General features: G+C 37.1%; 1 protein-coding gene across 1 annotated transcript in view; it reads left to right on the top strand.

Moving 5' to 3' along the window:
- The window catches only part of LOC119257643 (EGF-like and EMI domain-containing protein 1), an 879,693-nt gene that overhangs the window by 738,389 nt on the left and 115,952 nt on the right, over positions 1-25,352 (top strand). Inside the window, exons 11-16 of the mRNA XM_037525743.2 lie at positions 7,488-7,610; positions 10,072-10,194; positions 10,542-10,733; positions 13,428-13,559; positions 20,568-20,699; positions 22,362-22,490. Of these exons, the coding sequence (XP_037381640.2) occupies positions 7,488-7,610; positions 10,072-10,194; positions 10,542-10,733; positions 13,428-13,559; positions 20,568-20,699; positions 22,362-22,490 (831 nt within the window). The remainder of the gene's footprint in view (positions 1-7,487; positions 7,611-10,071; positions 10,195-10,541; positions 10,734-13,427; positions 13,560-20,567; positions 20,700-22,361; positions 22,491-25,352) is intronic.

The following is a 25,352-nucleotide window of genomic DNA, read 5'->3' as shown; positions in this document are numbered from 1 at the left end:
CACTTATTTTGTCAATAAATGTGTTTTTTCCAGAATTTTTAAAAAGATTTATTTATTTATTTATGCAAGCACTGGGTACAGTCAGAAGTGTGGGAGGGTGAGAGAATTCACCAGAGACAGAGCAGGGAGTAGAGCAGGCCCACTGATGAAGTACACTGCTGAGGGGAGCAGCGGGCGAGGCAGGAGATGTCTACACACCTTGTGGGACCCTCGCCAGGCAGCCCAGGGTTGAACTGGTGCTGCAGAGGCTGCAGGCAGCTTGGCAGGCCAGCGCTCAACTGCTGTGCCACCAGGGAGACCCTTTTCCAGATTTGAAAAAAAAAAAAAAAAAAAAATGTGTTTTGTGTTCTATCCTGGAGAATGTTCCATATGCACTTGAGAAGAATATGTACTCAACTTCTTGGGGTTAGCCCCATATAAAGTCTGTAGTCTATGATCTAATTCCTCTTTTAAGGCTGATGGTTTCTAACCAATATTTTGGCAGGTTGATCTGTCCATTGATGGAAGTGAAATATTATAATCACCTACCACTATTTTGTGTTTTTCCCGGTGTCTGTGTTTAGATATTTTTGTAGGTGTCTAATATATTTCGGTGTTCGTTCATTTGATGCATGTATTTTCATAAGCGTTATATCTTCCTGATCTATTAATCCCATATTCATTATATAATGTCCATCACTGCCTCTTTTTACATTTTGTGGAAGTTTATTTTATCTGATACAATTACTGCCCTATTTGGGGTCTCCTTTGATTTTTGGGTTGTTTTTCAAGCTTTTACTTTGAGCCTACTTGTGTCACTGTAGTTTAGATGGCTCTCCTGCAGACAACAGAAAATTGGCTTTTGTTTTGGGATCCAACCACCCAATCTGTGCCTTTTGATTGCTGAGTTCAGTCCATTTACATTTAGCCTGATTATTGATATATGGTTATTAGCTATTGCCATATTCAGATTCCTGGTTCTTTCTATTTATTTCTTTATTTTTATTTTGTTTTTCTTTATCTTGATTTAGATAGGAGTGCTTATTTCAACATTTCTTGTAAGTAAGGCAGTGTTTACAAACTAAGATATCCCCCTCCCTCTGGGAAGGCCTTTGTTTTTCCCTCTTTATCTGAAATTGTATGTTGCAGGTTATAGTATTCTTGGTTTATTCTTGGAAGTTTTTTGTTTTTGAGTATTTTAATATATTAGTCTATTCTTTTCTTACCTGTAGAGTTTCTACTGAAAAGTCTGATGCCTAATGGGAATATCTTTATATGATACCTGCTTTTCCACTCAGCCTCCTTCAATATTCTTTTCTTGTCTTGAATCCCTGCTAGTTTCACTGTAATGTTTCTTGGTGTAGGCCTAGTTCCATTTAGGTGATCAGATGTCTTTACAGCATCATAGATGTGCATATTTTACTCCTTCCCAGGTGTGAGAAATTTTCCTCTATTATTTCCTTGCATAGACTTTGTTCCCTTCTCTCTCTCTTTACCTTCTGGGCTTTATTAACATTTTCAGTTATTCCTGAATTTATCTTTTTTTTTTTCCCTTTCAGATCTCATTTCGCTCTTCCACTTGGATCCTTAGTGGATTATTGTCTTTAAGGTCATTGATTCGATCCTGTGTTTAATCTATTCTACTTCTATAGTTCTTATTTATTGAGTTCTTTATCTCCTGAATTTATTTTCTTAATTAAAGCTTAATTTTCTACCTCCTGTTCAATGATTTTATTTCTGAGCTCATTAGTTTTTTTAAAATTTGGCTGTATCTCTTTGATTAGCTTTTTTGAGTTCTTGTATATAATTATCTTTTTTTTTCCCCTGCATTTTCCTGTGTTTACTTTGACTTGTCTTTCTGAGTTTTCTACTATTTATTTGAGTTGCTTTATTATAGCATCTCTGAGTTCTCTATTTGATCCCATATTTGTATAATTGGATACTGGAGAGTTGTTCTCACTTTGTGATATCGTATGTCCTAAGATCCCATATTTCCATGTGTTTTTTATTTCTTTTGCCCATTTTGCTACTTGAAGTCTCCCTGTTTTATTAGTGTTTAAATATCTTTAGTATTTAATTTACCTATTTATTTTTGCCTTTTCTGGCTTCTGTATGTACTTATATCTTTTTTCTAGTTGCTGAATCAATAGGGTGGGGAGGGGCTTGGAGGGATCCAGGTGTTGGTGTGGTTGAGTTGGAGAGTATCTTGCTCATGTTTGTGGCACCCTCATTATCCCTCCTTGCGTATGGGATGAAAGACTCAGCGGTCTCTTTTAGTAGATCTCACAAAATAAGTACCAGTCCAGAGGGTGGGTTTGGTTGAGAGCACATCAGAATCTCTGCTCTGCTTTTATTTTCATCAGGGACCCAGCCTGTATGGAGCACCCTAGTTCCTCCACAGGGTTTCACCTTTTGAAGGGAATAGGCCTCTGCGCAACTTCTACTCAACCCTCTCTAGGGCCTTTGGCTGAAATGACCACCCTACCACAATTATCCCCCCTGCAAAATCACAACTACTATCTCCAGTTCAACATAATGTGAATATCCTCATTGTCAAACATTTTGAAGCGTATACTAGTCTCTTCCTTTTAAGGGATAATCAATTCCATTTCTAACAAGAAACTATCTTCCCAAACAATGTTGCTCTGGCTTACTGCTTCAAGAGCCACAGTTAGTGGGGACCAGAACCTGAAATTGCCTCTGCCAGAGCCTTTCAGGTCTGTTCCCTTTGTGGGTCTGCTGCTTTGATTGTCAGTACCTCCTTGGGGCCTCTGGGGTTTATAGGGGCCTACTACAGCAGACCTGCTTACTAGAGCCATCCTTAGATTCACTGAGGTCTCCCAGGACCCTCCTTGATATAGGCTGCTTCCAGGATCCTCCTGGGGTATGCTGAGGTCTGCGGGAGTATACTACCAGTGGGGCTGCTCCTATGACTTCTCCCACGGCTCACTGAGTTTGGCATCAAAACTATTTTTTTAAGATTTATTTATTTGTGCAAGAACTGGGGTACAGGCCAGAGGCATGGGAAGGTGAGAGAATTCCCAGACAGAGCAGGGAGCAGAACAGGCAGACTGACCTAAGTACACTGCTGAGGGGAGCAGCAGTTGAGGCAGGAGAGGTCTGCTGCACCATGTGGGTTTCTCCGTTGCCAGCCAGGAATTGAACCAGCACTGCAGAGGCTACGGACAGCTTCACAGCATGGCACTCAACCACTGCGCCACCCGGGAGGTCCATCAAAACTGTTTTTAATAAATAATTTTTCCAACATGTTATTAGACTTATATCCTCTGTGACAATAAGAACAATAAATTCCACTTCAGTCTTGCTTTGTAATGACATGTTTAATTTGAAGATTCTGAGAAAAAGTAATATCTACTGAAAATAGGCATAGTGGACATCAAAGTATTTTACTATGTACTCTAGTTTAGACAGCACTTACAAGCCTTTAAAACAATTTGCCACCATTCAGGAATTATGATATAATGTTTGCTCGTTTTCACTTATGATAGTTTATATTCTTTCTTTTAAATGAGTACTGCAAAAAGTCCTACACCACTTTATGCTACACAGTATGATTAAAGACAAATTGGGATATCATAAAAGAAGTGGTAAATTTCAATGATCTACACATCTGAGATTTTTTATTTTGGCATTATGATGATACAATCAATTTTAATTGATAGAAAGTATTATAGCTTTATAAATTATTTAACTAAGACTATGCCATGGCTTGTATTTCTTGATCCAACATTATATTCTGAGTGTTTTTCATTCTACTATGGTCAACTTAATGAGAATAATTACTATCTTGCCTCTTTTGTGTAATAAAAATATTTTTTTCCTATATGCTAAGATTTGTATCTTAGATATATTAGGAGTGTCCTTTCTGCATATCTTCCTCTTTTGACTATTAGAAAATGGATACTGGGGACCTCCCTGGTGGCGCAAGGGGTTAAGCACTGCACTATGAAGCTGTCTGCAGCCTCTGCAGCACCAGTTAGATCCCCGGCCCACCAGGGAGCAACCCACATGGCACATCAGACCTCTCCTGTCTCGCCTGCTGCTCCCCTCAGCAGTGTACTTCAGTCAATCTGCCTGTTCTGTTCCCCAATCTGACTCTGGTGAGTCATCTCACCCCTCACATCTCTGGCCTGTACCCCAGCTCTTGTAAGCATAAATAAACAAATCTTAAAAAAAAAAAAAAAGAAAATGGAAACTGGAATTTTGTTCAACATTTTGTTTTCAACTTGACATTTTTGATTCTTCCTTATTATTTGAAAGTTACAATTCAGTGAAGTTCTTGTTTTTTTTTAAGATTTATTTATTTATGCATACAAGAACTGGGGTATAGGCCAGAGGTGTGTGTCGGGGGGAGGATCCACCACAGACAGAGTGGGGAATAGAACAGGCAGATTGACTGAAACACACTGCTGAGGGGAGCAGCGGGTGAGACAGGAGAGGTCTGCTGTGCCATGTGGGTAGCTCCCTGGCCAGGAATCAAAGTCCTGCTGCAGTGGCTGCAGATTGCTTTCTAGTTTGTGTCTTAGACCCCTTGCACCACCAGGGAGGCCAAGTTCTTGTTTATAACTAAAAAAAAAAAAAACTGCCAGCTTCAAAATACAGAAAATTGTCTATAAGATTTTAGCAGTCAACATGACAGAGTTACATTTTTATGTCTCAAATTTATTTCCTTTTCAAATAATAAGTTATTTCTAAAAAGCAAATTTTCAGTAATGACTTTTTTTTAAGTCAACATATTTGCTCATTTGCCTGAGAATAGATTAAGATCATGGATGCTTTGTGAAAACACCCATGCATGAAGGAGATTAAATAATTTCGTTTCAGTTCATTTTAAGATCAATTGTGTTTTTTTTAATATGAGAATGTACAAAGAAATGTTTTGTTTTGTTTTAAAAAATATTGATTGATTGATTGATGCATGGAAGAACTGGGGTGTAGGTCAGAAATGCAGGGGTTGAGAGAATTCATCAGAGACAGAGTGGGGAATAGAACAGGCAGATCTATTGAAATACACTGCTGAGGAGAGCAGTGGGTGAGACAGGAGGGGTCTGTGCCATGTGGATTAGCTCCTTGGTGGGGGATCGAACTCATGCCCTGTGGCTGGCAATAGCTTGATACCGCTGAAACTTTAACTTCTATGCCACCAGGGAGGCCCCAAAGAAATGTTGAAATAATTTATCTGACCTTTAATCGGTCATTAGTCTTACAACTGAGAGGAGAAAACATGCATTGTATAAAAAGGAAGAATGTTGTGTGTGTGTGTGTGTATATATATATATATATATATATATATATATATATATATATATATATATAAAGTAAAACTCAAAAACAAACAAGCACAAAAATTGCTCATTAGTCCTACCAAATTGCAAAAATTTATTAGTGCTAAACTTAGAGGTGTGCTACTATAATCTGAAAGACAACTATATATAAGCAAGTGTTTGCCCAGAAATAAGTTCAATAGATTAAACAATTGATTAGTTACTAGAAAAATATTTCTAAATTCTAACCTTTGGTGCCTAAGTGACCATGTATTGGGCACAGATACAGAATATCAAGTTTTTTCGAGGTTTATTTTTGATGCTTTTCTGAAGTCAGATTTGACATATTTAATTGTCTTAACTTGACTACAGTTAAAATTATACTTTTGATTAGGAATGAATTGTATATGCGAGTGCTTTTTCACTGTTTTGTTGCAATATTTGGCATGTTTATTAATGTAGGAAAAATATCATCATCAAAGGGAGGAAAACTCAAAGTAAAAAGTAAGAAGGTAAAATATATCACCAAATAAGATCTGAAGATAAATTAAGAATTTGAGGCAATAGATGATGAAAGGTCAGAAGGACGGGGCATCTTAAAAAAACTATGTAGGAAAAATGGGGTTTGCACAGTGTGGATGGTACAAGAGACAAAGTAGAAATAACTGCAAAGGAATGATAATAATTGAAAAGAAATCATAAAATGATAGTCTAAGGAATTCATTTTCCAATCATGTGATATAGTTTTGCTTCTAGCTAAGTGAGAACAGTGAATTCTGAGACCTGTGTGTTTGCAGACCCTATTGGTATCTGAGAAGAATTTTTAAAAATCTTGAGATTAAATAAAATATATACAAAATAAAGTTTTAGTTAGCTAATTTCTTCAAAGATCAATTTATCCCCTATAGTCATGCTATTTAATTCAAAGGACAAAGGAAATTTTACTATAAGAAAAGGAAAAACTGTTATCTAGAATTTTATGAGTAGCACTGCTGTGACATTTTACAGGAGAAAGAAAGTTTTGTGTCCAGATGACCTTCATTTAGATATTTTATGGTGACCCCTCACCTCAATTGATTGATTGCATTTCCTATCCTTCCTTTTTTCTTGTCTGCATTTCCTTACAGTGGTACCCTTTGCAAGGTTAATTGAGACACTGACATTTTACATCTGTGACTGCTCATGTAGTCATGGAGCAAAGGGATTTTGTAAACTTAGCACTGACAGACCACCAAACTTAACAGCTCAGCAAATAGAGGGGGCTGATTGAACCAAATGCTATAGCCAAAAATGCTGGCTGTACAAATCCCTGGTGTCTAGCCTAAAGAAAGCAATGGATAAAGAGTCTGCTGCTGCTTCTTACACAATTATGTTAGAAACAATCAATTCAAAACCAGGGCAAATAGATTATTCTTTGGTTTATGTTGTCATCCTCTGGGGCATTTTTATTTTCCCTAGGTTTCATTCAGGACTGTATAATTTTAGAATAAAAATTGCTAAAGGAGACTTCAAAATAATTATTTAGAAACTGTTTATCTAATGTGACATCCCAGGGTAATGGTGTCACTAATTATAATTAAAAACTCTGGTACCCACTCATTCCAGTCAAAGCATCATCAAAAAGTTCAAACAACTGTTATGAGATATACTGTAATTTAAAACATAATATTTAATATGATTGTCTGCTCTCTTAAATTGTAGTTAACACTTTTTGTTTCCACTTGTGTGAGCTCTATTTTCGTGGGAAAGCTCTTTCATCTGGAGTTCTAGAAGAACAAACAATATGGAGCATGACTGCCTCTTTTTTGTGGCTCCCAAAAATTCACTAGATTAAACTTTTTTTGGCCCTTCTTTCTAAAGCTAGGTGGAGTGTATTGTTTCTTTGCTTGTTTTTTCTTTCCCAAATTTTCTGTTTATTCAGTCAGATTGCTGCTTAAACTGGAAAAAATAGAGATCCCCTTTCTTGTGTTTCTAAATGTATTTGGAAATTATTTCCATATCTTTAAAATAAAGGGTAGGATAAAAGAAGCATTCAAGAAGTACAAGCCCAAATGTGGGCCTCATTCTTTTTTCATTACCTTATTTCCAGTTTTTGTACCATGTGTTCTGAAAAATAGAAAATTATTAGAAAACAATTAATTTAGAAGTAAAGTTTATCAGTGCTTCTATAGCATGGTTAAACTCCTATATATTAAATAACAGAAATATCTTTTTCCCTTACAGACTTTGATGAATGTGAGAGTGGAGAAGCTTGCTGTGCCCAGCTCTGTATCAATTATTCAGGAGGCTATGAATGCGGTTGTCAGGAAGGCTTTCTGATCAGTTCTGATGGTTGCGGATGTGATGGTAAATTCCGGAGGCCCAACATTATATCATTGACACAATGGGGCATTAGTGGAGGAGGGACACCTGAAACAGAGGGTTAGGTTGGGAAAGGGAAGGCTTTGACACGGAAAGACTTGGATGTCTATGTAGTTTTACCTTTTACATCTATGAACTTGATCAACTCTAACTGCTCTGGGCCTCAGATCTTCATCAGTAAAGTGAAGACAATAAGATTAGTGGGCTAAAAAAAGGAAAGTAATTAGTGTAAACTATAAGGCACAGTGGTTGACACAAGGCAATCACTCAAATAGAGTACTTATTATTGTTACTACTACTACTGCTACTACTATGATATTCATTGGTCTGTAATTCCTTTTATCTAATTAAATATGTTTAGGTAAGTGAGAGTTTCTGGTGTTCTTTAGTACATTGCCATAGGAATCACTGATGGTAAACTTGATTGGAATTAGAAAGTTGGTTTCTCAAAGTCATTTTAATTAGAGAGCAGTGGCAAAAGGATTGTGAGTTCATAAGCCATAGTCTAAATCTCTCAATATCTTTTATATATCTGATATCAATATTGTTAATGCAAGTTTTTTTTTTTTTTTAAGATTTATTTATTTATATATACAAGCACTGGGCACAGTCAGAAGCACGGGAGGGTGAGAGGATTCACCAGAGCCAGAGCGGGGAACAGAACAGGCAGCCTGATGAAATACACTGCTGAGGGGAGCAGCAGCCATGGCAGGAGAGGTCTGTCACACCATGTGGGACCCTTGCCGGTGGCCAGGGATCGAACCGATGCTGCAGAGGCTGTGGGGCAGCTTCGCAGCCCAGCACTCAACCGCTGCACCACCAAGGGAGACCCTGTTAATGCAAGTTTTAAGATGAATTATAATACACTAACATTTGTTAAAATTGGTTCATTTATCTTTCAGATGATTTCTAGGTTATATATTTTTAAAAACATATCATAGGAGAGTTTGAACTTAGTAAATAAAGTTAATTCACATTTTTATATTAATAAGAAAAGCTCATATAGGTCATTGCTGTAATTCACTTTTAAAAATTTACCTTAAATATTTAAACTTCAATTTTCATCTTGTGATCATCACTATCCACTATTTTATCTATTTTTTTTCTTAAAATCAAATTAAAAGCTAAAATACTATTACCTCTTTTGGTGAGAGTTAAATTTTTAATGCCACAGAGGAAATAATGTTTCTTTGCTTAAAGAAACAAATTCCAGGCCTCTCAGGTGGCGCAGCAGGTCGAGGGCAGTGCTGTGAAGCAATCTGCAGCCTCTGTAGCACAGGTTCAATCCCCAGCCAGCCAGGGAGATACACACATGGTGCAGCAGACCTCTCCTGTCTTACCGGCTGCTCCCCTCAGCAGTGTATTTCAGTCAGTCTGCCTATTCTGTTTCCCACTCTGTATCTGGTGAACCCTCTCACCCTCCTGCATCTCTGGCCTATAGCCCAGCTCTTGTATAAATAAAGAAATCTTTGAAAAAAAAAAAAGAAAGAAAGAGGGCCTCCCCTGGTGGCGCAGGCCGTTGAGCACAGTACTGTGAAGATGTCCGCAGCCTCTGAAACACAGGTTTGATACTAGCAGGCCAGCACATCTGGCCTATTCCCTGGTTCTTGTATAAATAAATAAATAAAAATCTTAAAAAAAAAAAAAAAAAAAAGAAAGAAAGAAAGAAATTCCAGAATTCTATTGAGGATGACAGGTCATTTCTTCGTATAGCCAAACTTTTCAGCTTGCAGTGTAGATAACAAAACAAAACAAAATAAAAACACAATCATGATATCTGTATATTCTAAATACAATAGAGTATATTACATTTACCACATTCCAATGAACAGGACAAGAAAAAGAATTCTATGTGCCATCTACTCTTAAGCAGATTGAACCAAGTGTTACTGCATGACATAAATTTATGTCATGGAATATCCAAGTGGAAACTGCATCCACAATCTGATGCAAAACTTAGAAGCTCAACATTATAAATGAATTCTTAGTTTTACAAACACATTGACCAAAGCCTGGACTTAGATGTGGATACTGGTAAGTCACATGAGATTAAGGCCTAGGGTTCTTCCATCTCTAAAATCCCCCATAATCCTTGCACAAAATTATATAGGGAATAATTGCTTAGTGTAGATATTTAATAATTCAAGAGTAAATGAACCTTCCACAAAATGGTTATAGAGCTTGAGATTATTGCATTAAGTTTTAAAATCTTCATTGAAATCATAGGAACAAGACCTCAGAAAATCTTGCTTCCAAATTAGATAGAATTTGGAAATGAGTAAAAGAAAAATAATTTACAACTTGAGAAAGTTTTCAGGGATCATGCTTTCTATATGGAAACACATTATTACTGATTATTAAAGGTGTCAAATATGTCCATGAGTTCATAAGGTCTACTATCTCAATGCCTAAAAGTGTCTAATGTCGGAGATTTAATTGTTCCTAGATGTGGATGAGTGCCTGGCTGTCAGTAGAGTCTGTGACCAGCTATGTATAAACTCTGTGGGAACATATGACTGTACTTGTGAAGAAGGCTACAGAATTGGAAGTGATGGAAAAACTTGCATCTGTAAGTCACTGTGAAGAATTTTATTGTATCTCTTCCAAACTACGTCAACCCTCATCTTGTTCTTCAGGAGCAATGGAGAACACACACTCCTTAACTCAGCCTGTCCTTCCCTTTCTTCATAGCCCGAGATCTGTCTTTTCCCTTTGTTCTCTCTGCTGCTGCTTCAACTTTGTGTTCGCTGCGTCTCACCTTCATTTACAATAGACTTTTTGAAATGATCTTCTCAAAGAGTTTTGCCTTTCAGTTGCCCCCTGCCTTGGCTGTCTAGTTCAACTCTCTCATCAATCCTTGCTCAGTTTTTCCTTCTTCAACCCAGCATGGTGAATCCAGGCATTTTCCGGTCTTAGCTTTAGATGATGATGAACTAGAGGAAGAAATAGAGCAATTAGAAGTTGTGAGGTTTCCAGGTCTCCTATTCAAGAGCCCACCTCAACTGCTTAATTACGGTGCTGCCGCTCTGTCCCCCACTTATGAAAATGAAGATGAGGAAGAAGATATAAAAGATATTCAAGTAGAACTGACTGCATTGCACACATTTGGTGAGTAAAATAATTTGTTTCATTTTATACTTCTTTTCATTATTTTAAATTAATTCACATAAATTATTTTATCGATAATTTCATTATCAATATCTAATGTCATCAAATATTTTAACATGATGTTAGCAACAGAAGTAGGAACAAAGCTACTTCTTAGAGTTTTTACTGTGGCTAAGTATGTTTTAAGTATAATGGCATGAAAATTCAGGGCACTTTAGTTTTCCTAGTTATTAAAAACTCACTAGAAAAAGCTATTGTATAGTTAATATTTACCTTAAATGTCTTAAAATTTTGATTCTGTCTAGATTTAAAATGCAAAAAACCTATTATCCAATATTCTTAAATGGACTAAGGAAATATCTTTAAAAACATAAGAAATTTTTAAGAGACCAGGAAAAAGACTAATTATAATAAAGTAAAAATCAAAATCAACAAGCAACTATAAACGAGAGACAGATGGGGGGAGGAGAGGAGGGAGTAGGGTCAAAATAAGGGGGGTGGGAATTGTATGGGGAATATAACCAAGATAAAAATGCATACATTGTGCAAAAATGAAAAATGAGTAAAAATATATAAATTTAAAAAATTTAAAAGAATGAGAAGTTTTTTTCTTATATGTCCATTTAACAGAACTCAAGCATCAAATCACTTCTGATCACAATAAATTGGCATAACCTCATTTGAAATAACAATGTGAGGCCAGCCTTCCATTTTTCTTTGTAAAACAGAGTTGTTTTTTTAATTTTCTTTCTATTTATTTTGTTTTTAGAATTTATGATGCATTCTAAATTATGATGATTGCTGTAGAATTCATTGGGTAAAATGGCAAAAAATATTTTTTAATCTATGGTCAAGCATCATCATAATATCAATAAACACCTCTCCATAAGAATAGAAATTCTTTCATTTTTTAAAAAATTAAACTTCTGATACTATGACTACTTAAAGTTAGAATAGAAATAGTGCAGGTTTACCAAGGCTGTCAGAACTTGAATAGATTACATCTGGAGACAAAGGAAGCTCAGACAAGTGAGAGAGACCATCTCAGTTTCTCTTCTGCTTATACAATTTGCAAACATGTGGCTGTGTAGGCAGAGAAAGCAGAAGATGTAAGAGAAAACTGCTGAGAGTATGAAGGTAAGCACAGTTTTCAGCAAATGGTTATGGGGAGTTAGAAACAGTTTATGGGAAGTTGGAACTTGGCTCTTAGGAACTTTCAAAGGAGAGAGGTCTTGATACACATGACAGATTTCAGTTGGGACATCTGAAAGATGCCATCCAGAAACAGCCTGCAACTTTAAATTAAACAATCTTTAAAATAACTAAAATCAGGGCCTCCCAGGTGGTGCAGGGGTTAAAGTTTCAGTGCTATCAAGCTATGGCCAGCCACTTTAGCACGAGTTTCACCCTTAGGTGGCCAGGGAGCAACCCACAAGATACAGCAGACCTCTCCTATCTAACCCACTGCTCCCCTCAGCTGTATTTCAGTCTGCCTGTTCTGCTCCCCACTCTCTCTGGTGAATCCTCTCACCCCCTGCACCTCTGCCCTGTACTCCAGTTCGTGTATGCATAAATAAATAAATCTTTTAAAAAAAATAACTAAAACCACTTCTTACCATCCATTCTTACTTAGATTAATAATAGAATGGAGGGCCTCCCCGGTGGCGCAGCGATTGAGCGCTGGGCTGCGAAGCTGCCCGCAGCCTCTGCAGCGCCAGTTTGATCCCTGGCTGCCAGCAAGGGGTCCACATGACGCGCAGACCTCTCCTGCCATGCCCACTGCTCCCCTCAGCAGTGTACTTCGGTTCTTCTGCCTGTTCTGCTTCCCGCTCTGGCTCTGGTGAATTCTCTCACCTTCCTGCAATTCTGACTGTACCCAGTGCTTGTATAAATAAACAAACAAACAAACAAATAAACAAATACAGAAACAAACAAATAAATAAATCTTTAACAAAAAAGAATAGAATGGAAAACATATTATTGTAAATTTAGACATTCAGAACAACTGCAGAAAACAAACTAATATTTGTTTAGTACTAGTACTCACTACGTGGGTGAGTTTCACAAACATTGAATCAAAGAAACTTAATACCAAAGAGTCCATATTTTAGGATTCCATGATGTAAAATTCAAAATTATGCATAAAATATCTCTGGGGATAGAAATTGGGATAGAAGTGCTTAATTTGTGAAATTAACAACTAAGATTCACCACGTCATTTTTGAGGTTTGAGGGTGCTGGTAATATTCTGTTTCTTTATCCAGGTGGAATTTACATGGTGTTCTTTCTAGTGTGTGAAATGTATGAAATGTACACTTGAGATATGTTCACTTTTCTTCATATATATTAAATTGCAATAAAAATAATGAAGGGCGGGTGGATAGGATGGGAGGGATTAAAACTTTGCTTTAAAAAAGCTGGAAGGAAAAGTATCACAGGCCAGAAACATGGATTAGTTTTGAGTTCCGTAACCAATAACATTTCTTTTCCTTTTTTAGTTTCTTAAATATTCTAAATATACTTTAAACAATATAGTTATGCCCTGTTTTTTAAAAGGTACCTCTTGACTATTGTCTTTGTTGGACTCATTAGGGAACTCGCTTAAGGAACATTGCTTTTTGAGAAATTCAGATTGTCTTTTCCATTTTCAGTGATGTAGACAGTATGGTCAACTAAGAGGGCTTCCCATTTCAGTCTGTTTAGATCACACCTTCGGACATGACTGCAGTTTAAGCTGTGAGGACTGCATGAATGGAGGAAAGTGCCAGGAAGGAAAAAGTGGGTGCATCTGCCCAGCTGGCTGGGGTGGAATTCTTTGCAATGAAAGTAAGTAATATTCTGAAGAACTAGTAAGAGTATAAGTTCTTCTTTTGTCTGTTAATTTGTGTTATTTCTTCCCATTGCAAGAGATTCAAAAGAAAATTTGTTCATTTATCTTCCAAGCCAACCACAAAGATTAAAAAACAAAAATTATTTAAAAAAATTACAAGACAGGGCCTCCCTGGTGGCGCAAGGGGTTAAGATGCAACACTTTGAAGCCATCCACAGCTGCTGCAGCCCAAATTGGATCCTCGGCCAGGGAGCTACCCACATGGCACAGCAGACCTCTCCAGTCTCACCCGCTGCTCCCCTCAGCAGTGTATTTCAATACCTCTGCCTTTTCTGTTCCCCACTCTATCTCTGGCTGGGTGGAATTCTTTGCAATCAAAGTAACTCTTAAGAACTGGTAAGAGTATAAGTTCTTCTTTTGTCTGTAAATTTCTGGTGATGAATTTTCCTTCTGGTATGTTCTCCCCAAAATGTTTTAATAAGATAAGCAATTTAGGTGGTGAGAAACTAATTTATTTGTTTTGCATAAAGAGTGGTTATGAAGAGCTGAGGTTTTAAACTAAACATGTGATTAGAAGGGAAGATTTTATGTTCCCTAGGAAACTTGATGTCTCTTGTTTATCCATGGAATGTAAAAGTTAATTAAAGGATGTTAATATTCTAGGCCTATAAAAATCCCTCCATTTGAACAAATTATTAAGCTCTAGCAAGCTATTCCAAGTGAAGAATAAAGGAAAGGTTTTTGCTACAAAATGCAATTAATGGAATTGGTTTACCCTTTGCAGCTTCTTTTTTGATTGGGTGTTTTTATTTTAAAAATAATTTTAGTACAGTCAGTGCCACTTTTTGCTTTTTATGTCTCTCATGAGAAAACATCAATGATTTAAATAATGGTACCTCTAATAAACCTTTTCCTTTTATTCTAAATGAAGTTGCAATTATAGGTATTGAAGTTGAATAATAAAAACAAAATATATCATCTATGTTGATTTTTTAAATTTATCTTATAATTTTTTAAATTTTTCTTTATTTATGCATACAAGAACTGTGGTACAGGCCAGAGGTGTGGGGGTGGTGAGAGGATTCACCAGAGACAGAGTGGGGAACAGAAGAGGAGGATTGACTGAAATACACTGCCAAGGGGAGTAGCAGGTGAATCGGGAGAGGTCTGCTGCGCCATGTGTGTAGCTCCCTGGTTGGGGATTGAACTTGTGCTGCAGTGACTGCAGATAGCCTCATAGGTTGTGTCTTAACCCCTTGGCCACAAGGGAGGCCCTTGTAATTTTTTTAAAGATTTTTTTATTTATGCATACAAGAGCTGGGGTACAGGCCAGAGATGCGGTGGGTGAGAGGATTCACCACAAACAGAGTGGGGAGCAGAACAGGCAGTTGTACTGAAATATGAAATACACTGCTGAGGGAAGTAGGGTAAGACAGGAGAGGTCTGCTGCAACATGTGGGTCACTTCCCTGGCTGGAATCAAACTCGTACAGTGCCTGCAGATAACTTCATAGAGCTGCGTCTTAACCCTTTAAACCCCCAGGGAGGCCCTAGCTTATAATTTTTAAATAAAAGTCTTTTTTTTTTTATCATTGTGATTGACTTGGAAGTTAAATGAACAAATTTTCTTTTGAATCCCTTGCTTATGGGAAGAAATGACAAAAATATTGTGTCTATTCTGAGGTAGATATGAAACAAGTCAGAATAGTGGAATGGTTTCACTAACACATAACTCAGTAAGTTAGTTTTGAGAATCTCCCTCAAACATTTTTCTTATGAAGTGTTTCTGTTGTTCAAAAATCTTTATCAGTGTCCCATTTCCTAACCATAAAAAAGTAGACTTCTTACTGAAAACAGGTGACCCTCATAAATTGTTTTATTTTTATGCTAATAACAACTTTGTCCAGCTTGTCATTTCCAGCAAACTAAACAAGTCACTACTTAATGCTTTGCATTATCATCAACTCTGTGCTTTTTTGAAAACTTGTCATATTTGTTCATTGGTGTTTATTGCAACAAAGCTTCATTTGATAACCACAGTTTAAATAGTACTATTTATATTTTTTGTGAATTAAAATCACACACACAGGGGCCTCCCTGGTGGTGCAGGAAGTTGAGCACTACACTGTGAAGCTGTCCACAGCCTCTGCAGTGTGGGTTCCATCCTGGCCGCAGGTGAGAATCCCACATGGTGAAGCGGACCTCTCTTGTCTTGCCCACTGCTCCCCTCAGCAGTGTATTTCATCGATCTGCCTGTTCTGTTCCCCGCTCTGTCTCTGGTGAATCCTCTCACCCTCCCATGCATGTGGCCTATACCCCAGTTCTTGTATAAATAAATAAATAAATCTTTAAAAAAAATCACACACACACACATACACACACACATTGCATTGGATTAGAGTTAGCTATGCTCCTATTTTGTCTCCTATACTAGGCTGAGAGCTCATTGTCAGGTCCTATTTATATTTCTCCAAATATGAGGCATGCAGTCCACTGAATAAGCAAATGTGTTGGTGCTGAGACGCTTAGGTATATTGACCTGCAACTTGACATATGCAACTACATAAAATCAGGATTAAATAAAATTTATTACATGATACAAGGGAGTAAATACTCACTTTGCTTTTGTGTTTTGCTGGTAAATATGCATCCTCTTAACCCTTGATACCATTCATGGCAACATGAGAAATGAAGCTAAAAACATAGCTCAAATACATTGAAATTTAACATCTGTAGTAAAAAAAATTAATACCAAATATTGAAAATAAAGTTGTTGATAAAATGAAGATGGGCCTTCTTGGTGACACAAGGGTTAAGCACAGTGCTGTGAGGCTGTCCGCAGCCTCTGTGGCATGGGTGCGCTCCCAGGCCTGCCAGGGAGCTACCCACATGGTGCAGCAGACCTTTCCTGTCTCACCTGCTGCTCCCTTCAGTAGTGTATTTCAGTTAGTCTGCTTGTTCTGTTCCCCACTCTGTCTCTGGTGGGTCCTCTCACCCCCTCACCTCTGGCCTGTAACCCAGTTCTTGTATGCATAAATAAATAATTGTTAAAAATAAACAAACAAATAAATAAATAAATAAATAAATAAATAAATAAATGAAATGAAGATGATGTAACCCTCTTTTTGGCTTTGGAGACCTTGAATATTTCTTCATTGTTCACATGTCTCTGTAAAGGGGAATCTGTCTCTGAAAGTAGAAGACTATATTGTGTTTGCACTTCTCTATTTCATTATTTACAGAGAAATGAAAATAAAACAAGGCATTTAGGAAAAACAAACAAAAATATTCACTAATTCTTTAATGTAAAGAATGAAAGAAAACATCTTCAAATAACTATAAATTGCCGTAAATTAAAGTCATCATCATCCATGTTTTTTGAATTAAGGTCACATTGATTTACTACACTGTATATGGTTTAGAGACATAGATCACCCCTTTCAGTGTGTATCACTAAACCATACCCACCACCAAGTCACCCATAATTTTCTACCATAGTCCATTGTGTCCCCTCCCTATTTTGCTCTTGCCTCACCCTGTTCCCCTTTGGCAACCTCAATTCTAAACTCAGATTTCTAAGGTTTGTCATTGGTTTTGTTTTATCTAAGCCTTTTTTATTTTGTTTTGTTTTGTCTTTCTACACTCAACATCTAAGTGGCAAAATCCAGTATTTGTCTCTCTCCAGACTTATTTCATTTAGCATAATTCCCTCCAGTCCTATCCATGTTGTTACAAATGGCAAGCACTCATCATTTCTATGTAGTTGAGTAGTATTCAGTTGTGTATATATACCACATGTTCCTAATGCACTCATCTGTCTTTGGGCATTTAGGTTATTTCCACAGATTGCTTATTGTAAATAGTGCTGCAACAAACATAGTGAATTAATGTTTTTGTGTTTGTGGATTTGTTGGATCACAAGGTAGATCTACTTTTAACATATGGAGAAATCTCAACACTGTTTTTCACCGGGGCTAAATAAGTCTACATTCTCACCAGGAGTGAACAGGGTTTCTTTTTCTCCATATCCTCTTTAACAATTGTTTGTTAAGGTATGAGGAGGTAACTCATTGTGGTTTTGATTTGCATTTCCTTGATGATAAATGATGATAAGCATATTTTCATGTGCCTGTTGGTCATCTGCAAGTTTTTAGAGAAGTGCTGTTTTAGCTTTTCTGCCCATTTTTTAATTAGATTTTTTGTTTCTTATTAAATTGTATGAGTTCTTTGAATATCAGCCCCTTCTCAAATGTGTGGTGTGCAATACATATTCCCATTAAGTATGGTGTCTTCTTGTTTTAATGATAGTTTCTTCTACTATGCAGATGGCTTTTAATTTGATATAGCCCCATTTTTTTTATATTATCTTTTGATTCTCTTGCTGTTAGAGACAAATCCACAAAGACATTGCTGAAGTCTATGTCATGGTGTTTTACCTACGTTTTATTCTATGAGTTTTAAATTTTTATTTTTTTCAAAGATTTATGTATTTATACATACAAGGACTGTGGTACAGGCCAGAGGTGTGGGGGATGAAAGGATTCACCAGAGACAGAGTAGGGAACAGAACAGGCAGACTGACTGAAATACACTGCTAAGGGAAACAGTGGGTTAGACAAGAGAGGTCTGCTGTGCCATGTGTGTTTTTCCCTGGAGGGCTGGGGATCAAAGTCGTGCTGCAGTGGCTGTGGATAGCTTCAGAGTGCTGTGACTTAACCCCTTGTGCCAAAGAAGGGAGGCCCCCTTCTTCTACGTGTTTTATAATTTCATGTCTTACCTCCAAGTTTTTTTTTAATTAATTTATTTATTTATACAAGAACGGGGGTACAGGCCAGATGTGCGGGAGGGTGAGAAGATTCACCAGAGACAGAGTGGGCACCAGAACAGGCAGACTGACAAAATACACTGCTGAGGGGAGCAGCGGGCAAGACAGGAGAGGTCTGTTGCACCATGTAGGACCCTCGTCAGCCAACAGGGATCGAACTGGCACTGCAAAGGCTGCGGACAGCTTCACAGTGTGGCACGCAACCGCCTATGCCACCAGGTTAGGCCCACCTCCAAGTTTTTAAGACAGATTAATCTATATTATCTATCTGTCAAGTGAGATAGAGATCTAGTTTCATCCTTAACTATAGAGCTGTCCAGTTCTCCCAACTCCATTTATTGAAGGGACTTTTCATTCTCCAATATATACTCTTGGCAGCACTGTTATAAATCAACTAACTGTCCACATAAGTGTGGATTTATTTCTGGACTTTCATTTCTATTCCATTGGTTTGTGTGTTTGTTTTTGTTCCAGTGTCATGCTGGTTCTGATTATTATAGCTTTATAGTTTAGGTTAAAACTTAGTTTTACCACTGTTCTTTCCCTTTTTGTCAGGATTACTTTGGCTATATTCAGTCTTTTGTGCTTCTATATGAATTTCAGTAATGTGTGTTCTATAGCTTTGAAGAATGCCATTGAAGCTTTGATAAGGATTACATTGAATCTATATATTTCTTTGGTTTAGATGCCCATCATTCCCTATATACTCTACAAATGAAGAAAGGAAAATTTTAAAAAGAATACTTAGCAGAGATCTGAAAATTAATTTTCCCTAAGTTGTATTTTTTAGCTCAATATCTTTATGTATAACAAATACTGATATATCTAAATTTACATTTTAAGAAATTCTCTGAGTAATTTTAAAGTCATCCCTTATTATTAACTTTAATATCACATTTTAGAACTCCATTTCTTTTGAAGAAATGTCACATTGGCTATCTCATTTGCTACTGTGACACTATCCAGCAGAAAGGGAAGATAAGAATATTTTTGTTGGCAAAACAAATGTATGGACTATGCATGGAAGGGATGGTTCACAATTCTTCCCAAATCAACCAGTTATGATATGGTTTGGGGCATATTCGTTTTTAAATGTTTCTTCTCCAGCATAATTGTTTTGTTCGATGCTTATGAAGTATTTACCAAATCCTTGTACTATGCAATATAATATCATACTTTGTGTGTGTGTGTGTGTGTGCCAGATGTGAGTGCTGATATGTCTATATGGATCACTTGTTATAATCCAGATGTTTTGTGCAATCTATTTGAATTTCTTTACTTTCATTTTCCATGCAAATTAAAAAAATGCCCCTATAGTTGCTGCAAAATATACAAATACTACTTGTAAATAAACAATATTGCTCCAAACAATATTTGTTGCCAGTTTCTTTATCTTATCCTTTTTCTCTTTCCTCTTCCTTTTCTCTTTATAGTAGTACAAGATTTTAAAGCAAAACAAAGGTAAATAAGAAGACAAGTTTCCATATTAGCATCTGAAATAGTGTGGGTGGATAAAAGAGGTGATATAAATGTTATGTTATAATATTTTTCCTATTGTGATAACATGTCAATGAAAATGATTACTGAAATTATTTCAACGGTTGTATTTATTCACATTAAGCTTAAAATGAGGTCCAGACATTTTTCCATTTTTTTTTTAAATAGAACACTGAACATTCCCCTAAAAACCAGCAAAACAAAGAAAATAGTTGTTTGCTTGACTTCATCAATCTTTGACAATGCAAAAATATCTTGGGGCCCACAAGACAATATTAGCTGCATTCACGTATGGTTAAAAATATACAACAATATTTCTACATATTCTTTCCATTTTTCAAAATAGAATATATCATTTGTTTTTCATTAAGGTTGGTGAAAGCTATACAGCAAAGATGTCTAGGTACCTTTGAAAATGTGAGGGTTAGCATTTCAGGAACAGATAAATTTTGCATGTGAAATGCTTGCAGTACTGCAGTCAATATCATTTTAACTATCTGTGTCAGTAATCCCCCCAGGATTATGCCTGCCAAACTAGGAGCATGCCAGAGACTCTTCTTAGGTCTGCAAGTTACAGAGACTTTGATTAGCATTGGATAATAAAAAGACAACCTTTTTTCACTTCGCCACCATTTGTATCATAATAAGAATATCACAGTTTACCTTCTGTATTTTCTTCATAGCATGTTCCCCAAAGAACAGTGGGAAAGAATCTGGTGGCAGCACGTGCCATTGTCAGAATGGAGGCACCTATGACCCTCTGATGCGGCAGTGCCAGTGTCCCCCAGTCATCCACGGGAAAACCTATGAAGACGGTAGGAATGTCTGCCATTGCTTTTGAGTCAACTCTAAGTCCTTGAGGTTTTTTGAGCGTTATAATGGGAAATAAACTAACTAAACATTATCTATAATTGTAAAGGTGTTTTTTACTGAAGAAATAAAAGGCTATGTTTATATAAATGCAAGTACAATTGTTTTGGCTGATGAAGTGTGTAGCAGAACAAAATAAGTGATACTTAAATTTCCAACTGCGACCTAAGCAGGATGCATCCTGATAGAAAGAAAATCTTTTCTTCAATTGAGCAAAAAGTTGAATCTACATATGAAGGTTTGGACATAGGTGCTGGAGAAAATGTATTTGCTTAATGTAGTAAAAGAAATAAAATCAGAGCTTATTAGGTAAACCAGGAATAAAGAGAGTTGAAAAGAGGCAAGAAGTAAAAGAAAGAAATAGGGAAGTGATGGGGGGAAAAAAACTCATAAAATACCAATGAGTGTGAGTGGATTTTTTATGCAACCAGTCAAGAGACCACATTTACTATAAGGGTTGATAAAGCTCAAAAAAAGAAATTGCTGCACAGGCCCAAGGACTGAAGGCAGAGAGGTACTGAATACATAGTCTTCAGGTGTTACAGGAATCATGCAGAGGGCCGGGCCTCCCCTGGTGGTGCAGCGGTTGAGCCCTGGGCTGCGAATCTGCCTGCAGCCTCTGCAGAGCCAGTTTGATCACTGGCCGGCTGGCGAGGGTCCCACATGGCGCGCAGATCTCTCCTGCCATGCCTGCTGCTCCCCTCAGCAGTGTATTTTGTCAGTCTGCCTGCTCTGCTCCCCGCTCTGGCTCTGGTGAATTCTCTCACCCTCCCGCGCTTCTGACTGTACCCAGTGCATGTATAAATAAAGAAATAAATCTTTAAAAAAAAAATCATGCAGAGTTATTGGATCTCATAGTGCATGGAACTGGGGAGATGGAAACTAAGTTTACTTCACTCTCTAAGAGACACGGGAAGGATCCTCCTGGAATCCCAGCTCTTTATTCCCCTAAATCATGTTATGTTACTCATTTATTCAAAAAAATGTTTATTAAATATTTGTAAACCACTGCCAGGCATCATGAAGGCAAATGAATGAATGAATGAATGAATGAATAAATAAATAAAGCAGCCTTAGTCCCTCAGTGTGTAACTTGTAGTCTTGTTCAGAGTGGACATAGGTTATAAATGTTTTAAGTTCTTACAAATGAAATATTAATGTATGTTTGGAGGTCAGACCATGGGCACTATGCAAAGTGTGTGAGCCAGGGAGTGACTTCTAGAGAAGTGACATTTAAGCAGAAGTCTGCAAAATGAGGAGAAAGAAGATGGGAAGAGTGAGGAACCACACATTGCCAGAAGCTAAAGGGTAGTCAGTGAAACAAAGTCAGTCAGGGAGTTATCAGTGCAATATGAGGCCGGCCAGTGCAGGGGCATATGGTCCTTGTTCAATTTGAAGTTTTCAAACTGAGAGCAATGGCAAATCATCGTAGAAATTTGGATAGAGAATATAAAATCATATTTGTGGCTTTTTTTTAAAGAGCTCTCTAACCTCCATACAACCAGACTGAAAATATCTTCTCCCAAATTCCTTATTTCATATAACAACTCTAGTAACTTCTGCATGTGCATTAATATTTTCTTTTCTTTGTGTCCATTACTCTCCAGGATGCCCAAAAGGATTCTTTGGGAAGAACTGCAGAAGGAAATGTAACTGTGCCAACAATGGTTCTTGTCACAGGGTCTATGGTGCCTGCATGTGTGAGCCAGGGCGCTACGGGAGATTTTGTCATCTGAGTAAGTCATGGGCACTAAATTCATTCTTTGTTGGGAGCTAGGAGGCTCAGAAAAGTACAGAGGAAGAGAGTAAGACAAATATAACATATTATATGGTCATATCATATATATTTGACAATAATGTTCTGGTCTTTATTTAACTTCCTTATATTATAGAATCTAGATTTTGATTGAGAGAAAAATATTTCTAATTTTTTTCCTAATTAATGTTTGCCTTATATATTAAGGCCAGATTTATAAACAGTTAAGTGAACATTTGACACTTTATGGGAGTTGAAGCTTTAGAATAAATCTTTTATGTCTTGGTCTTGAGCAATGCAATATCTTTCCCTAAATTTCTTTAAAAAATGTATTTATTTATATTTTGCATACAAGAACTGGGGTGCAGGGGGTGAGTAAATTCACCAGAGACAGAGCAGAGACAGTCTTTCCTTAAATTTCTAAAACAGAGTATTCATTTTGATCATCAATCACATTTGTAAAAGATGTGAGAAGACATAATCCTAATAATTATATCAGCCTGTCAGTAACTTAAGAGTCCTTCCAGTGGTTCAGCTCTGCATGTTCACCCTCCCATTTTGAAGCTGCATGTGAGCCCAATTGTTGCTGCCCTATTCCTCTGCCTATTCCTCCTGCCCTTTTCTGCAAACCCCTCATACATGAACCTTATTACCCCAGCCTACTTGCCCATAACAGAGAACTTTTAGAATCTTCAATATTTATTTAAATATCAGTGGTCTTACATTTCTTTTGAGAGGCATGCCCTTGAAAAACAGAGAACAAAGTATGAGGGCATCATAGAAAACTGAACTGGTGTGGTGAAGAAAGGGTAGGCTTGGATGAGAAGATAAGGAGGAGGGTATAGAGAAGATAAGGAGGAGGGTATAGGTAAAAGTGAAATCGGAGGTGCAAATGGTGTGTTCCTCCTAGAATATGCCAAGAAAAGACAGACCTAGAAATAAGGGTGACATGTTTTCTAGTATTGTTCCTCTAGGACAAGGCATGTACTTTTTTCAGTAATAACTTTTTAATATTTTATAATGTAATATCAGGTGTTTTGATAAAAATAATTTAAATCATAATTCATCTGGGAAAACTTAAAAGTACAGCTGCTGGTGGATGTGATGGTAGTTAGTATTGAGAATGTGACTATCTTTAGGAAAAACTTGCTCATTTCAGTTCTTTAGGACTCTTATTGCTTAGACATGAGATTTCCTTTTTTCACACCACATGGTTGACACTGAGAAGTTTGGGTTTGCAACCCTATATTAATTTTCTGGAGCTGTTGTGACAAAATGCCTTAAATAACAGAAATTTATTGTTTCACAGTTCTGGAAGCTAGAAATCTGGAATCAAGATGTTGATAGGAGCATGCTCCTTTGGAAAGAAAAAGGGAAGAATCAGTTGCAAGCTTACTGGTGGTTCCTTGGCTTGTGACAGAAGAACTCCAGTCTTCACACTTTCTGTGTGTCTCTGTGTCCCAAATTCTAATTATAAGGACATTTGTCATATCATATTAGTGGTCCTTATTCCATTATGACATCATCTTAACTAATTACATTGATAAAGACACAGTTTCCAAATAACATCACATTCTGAGTTAGTGGAATTGAGACTGTTGCTTCCATTTTGCCTTTTTTCCCCAAAGTTTATATCCATAGTTATGTGTTCTTAATATACTGAATAGTCACATTTAAGAATTCCATTGTTTCTAATTTATACCCTGAACCACTATTTTATGTGTTGAACCAGGAAGAGTAGGTCATGGAATGAGAGAGAAGAGGCCTATATTAAGTAACATAATATACCTCTGGATACTCTCAGGTTTGTTGGGTCTGGGAAAAAAACACAATATTGGAAGTCACAGGAAGGATGAGAAAGGGAACATACAATTTATCTTTCAAATGGGGTGATATTAACAGTGAAAAGAAGCTCTGCTAATAATTTCTTTCCTGCTTTGGTGGTAACTCAGCTGTCTCTGGGAACTGAGACTAGGATCACACTGCATGGTGGCATTATACCACCACTTTATTATCTCTGCTAATAATAGCAGATATTAGCAGCTGCTAGTAATTTGCAGCCACCATCAAGTCAAGTGGCTTATTATATTCTCACCAAGGAGCTATCCTCAGTAAATCCCATACAGACATATAAAACAGTTAACTTCAACCTGGAAGGCACTTGAGGAATCTTATTTGATAAGTCCCTAGAACATCTATTGATGAAGGAAAAAAATTGTCAGCTATATTTGGGAAAGGTAATTGAATTACTGTAAGTAAATCTTCAAAGAAAAAGTGATGGGTATGTTTTCCTGAATGCAAATCTGGAACTTTTTCAAGTTAAAATTCCTGAACTGACTACCATCCCCAAAACTCAACAACATGGGGAAAATAATGAAGGAGGGCCTCCCCGGTGGCGCAGCGGTTGAGCGCTGGGTTGCGAAGCTGCCCGCGGCCTCTGCGGCGCCGGTTCGATCCCCGGCTGCTCCCCGGCCACTGGAGGAGGGTCCCACATGGTGCGCAGACCTCTCCTGCCGCCCGCTGCTCCCCTCAGCAGTGTACTTCGGTCCTTCTGCCTGCTCTGCTCCCCGCTCTGGCTCTGGTGAATTCTCTCACCCTCCCGCGCTTCTGACTGTACCCAGTGCATGTATAAACAAACAAACAAACAAATAAATAAATAAACATGCCTCTAAAAAAAAAAAAAAAAAAAAGACTCTTAAAAAAAAAAAAAAAAAGAAAATAATGAAGGAAACACAACACCATTTGCCAAAGATGTGGCCAAGATAATGCTGTTGACATGATTGAGAGCCTCGTGTTATCTACACAATATAAAATTATTTCTGATTACCATATAATGAAAGGG

Source organism: Talpa occidentalis, unplaced genomic scaffold, assembly GCF_014898055.3.
Source record: "Talpa occidentalis isolate TD23 unplaced genomic scaffold, MPIMG_talOcc4v2.1 talOcc4.4, whole genome shotgun sequence".
Classification (NCBI taxonomy): domain Eukaryota; kingdom Metazoa; phylum Chordata; class Mammalia; order Eulipotyphla; family Talpidae; genus Talpa; species Talpa occidentalis.
The sequence above is the reverse complement of the archived record's forward strand: the minus strand, read 5'-3'. Positions and strand labels throughout refer to the sequence as shown.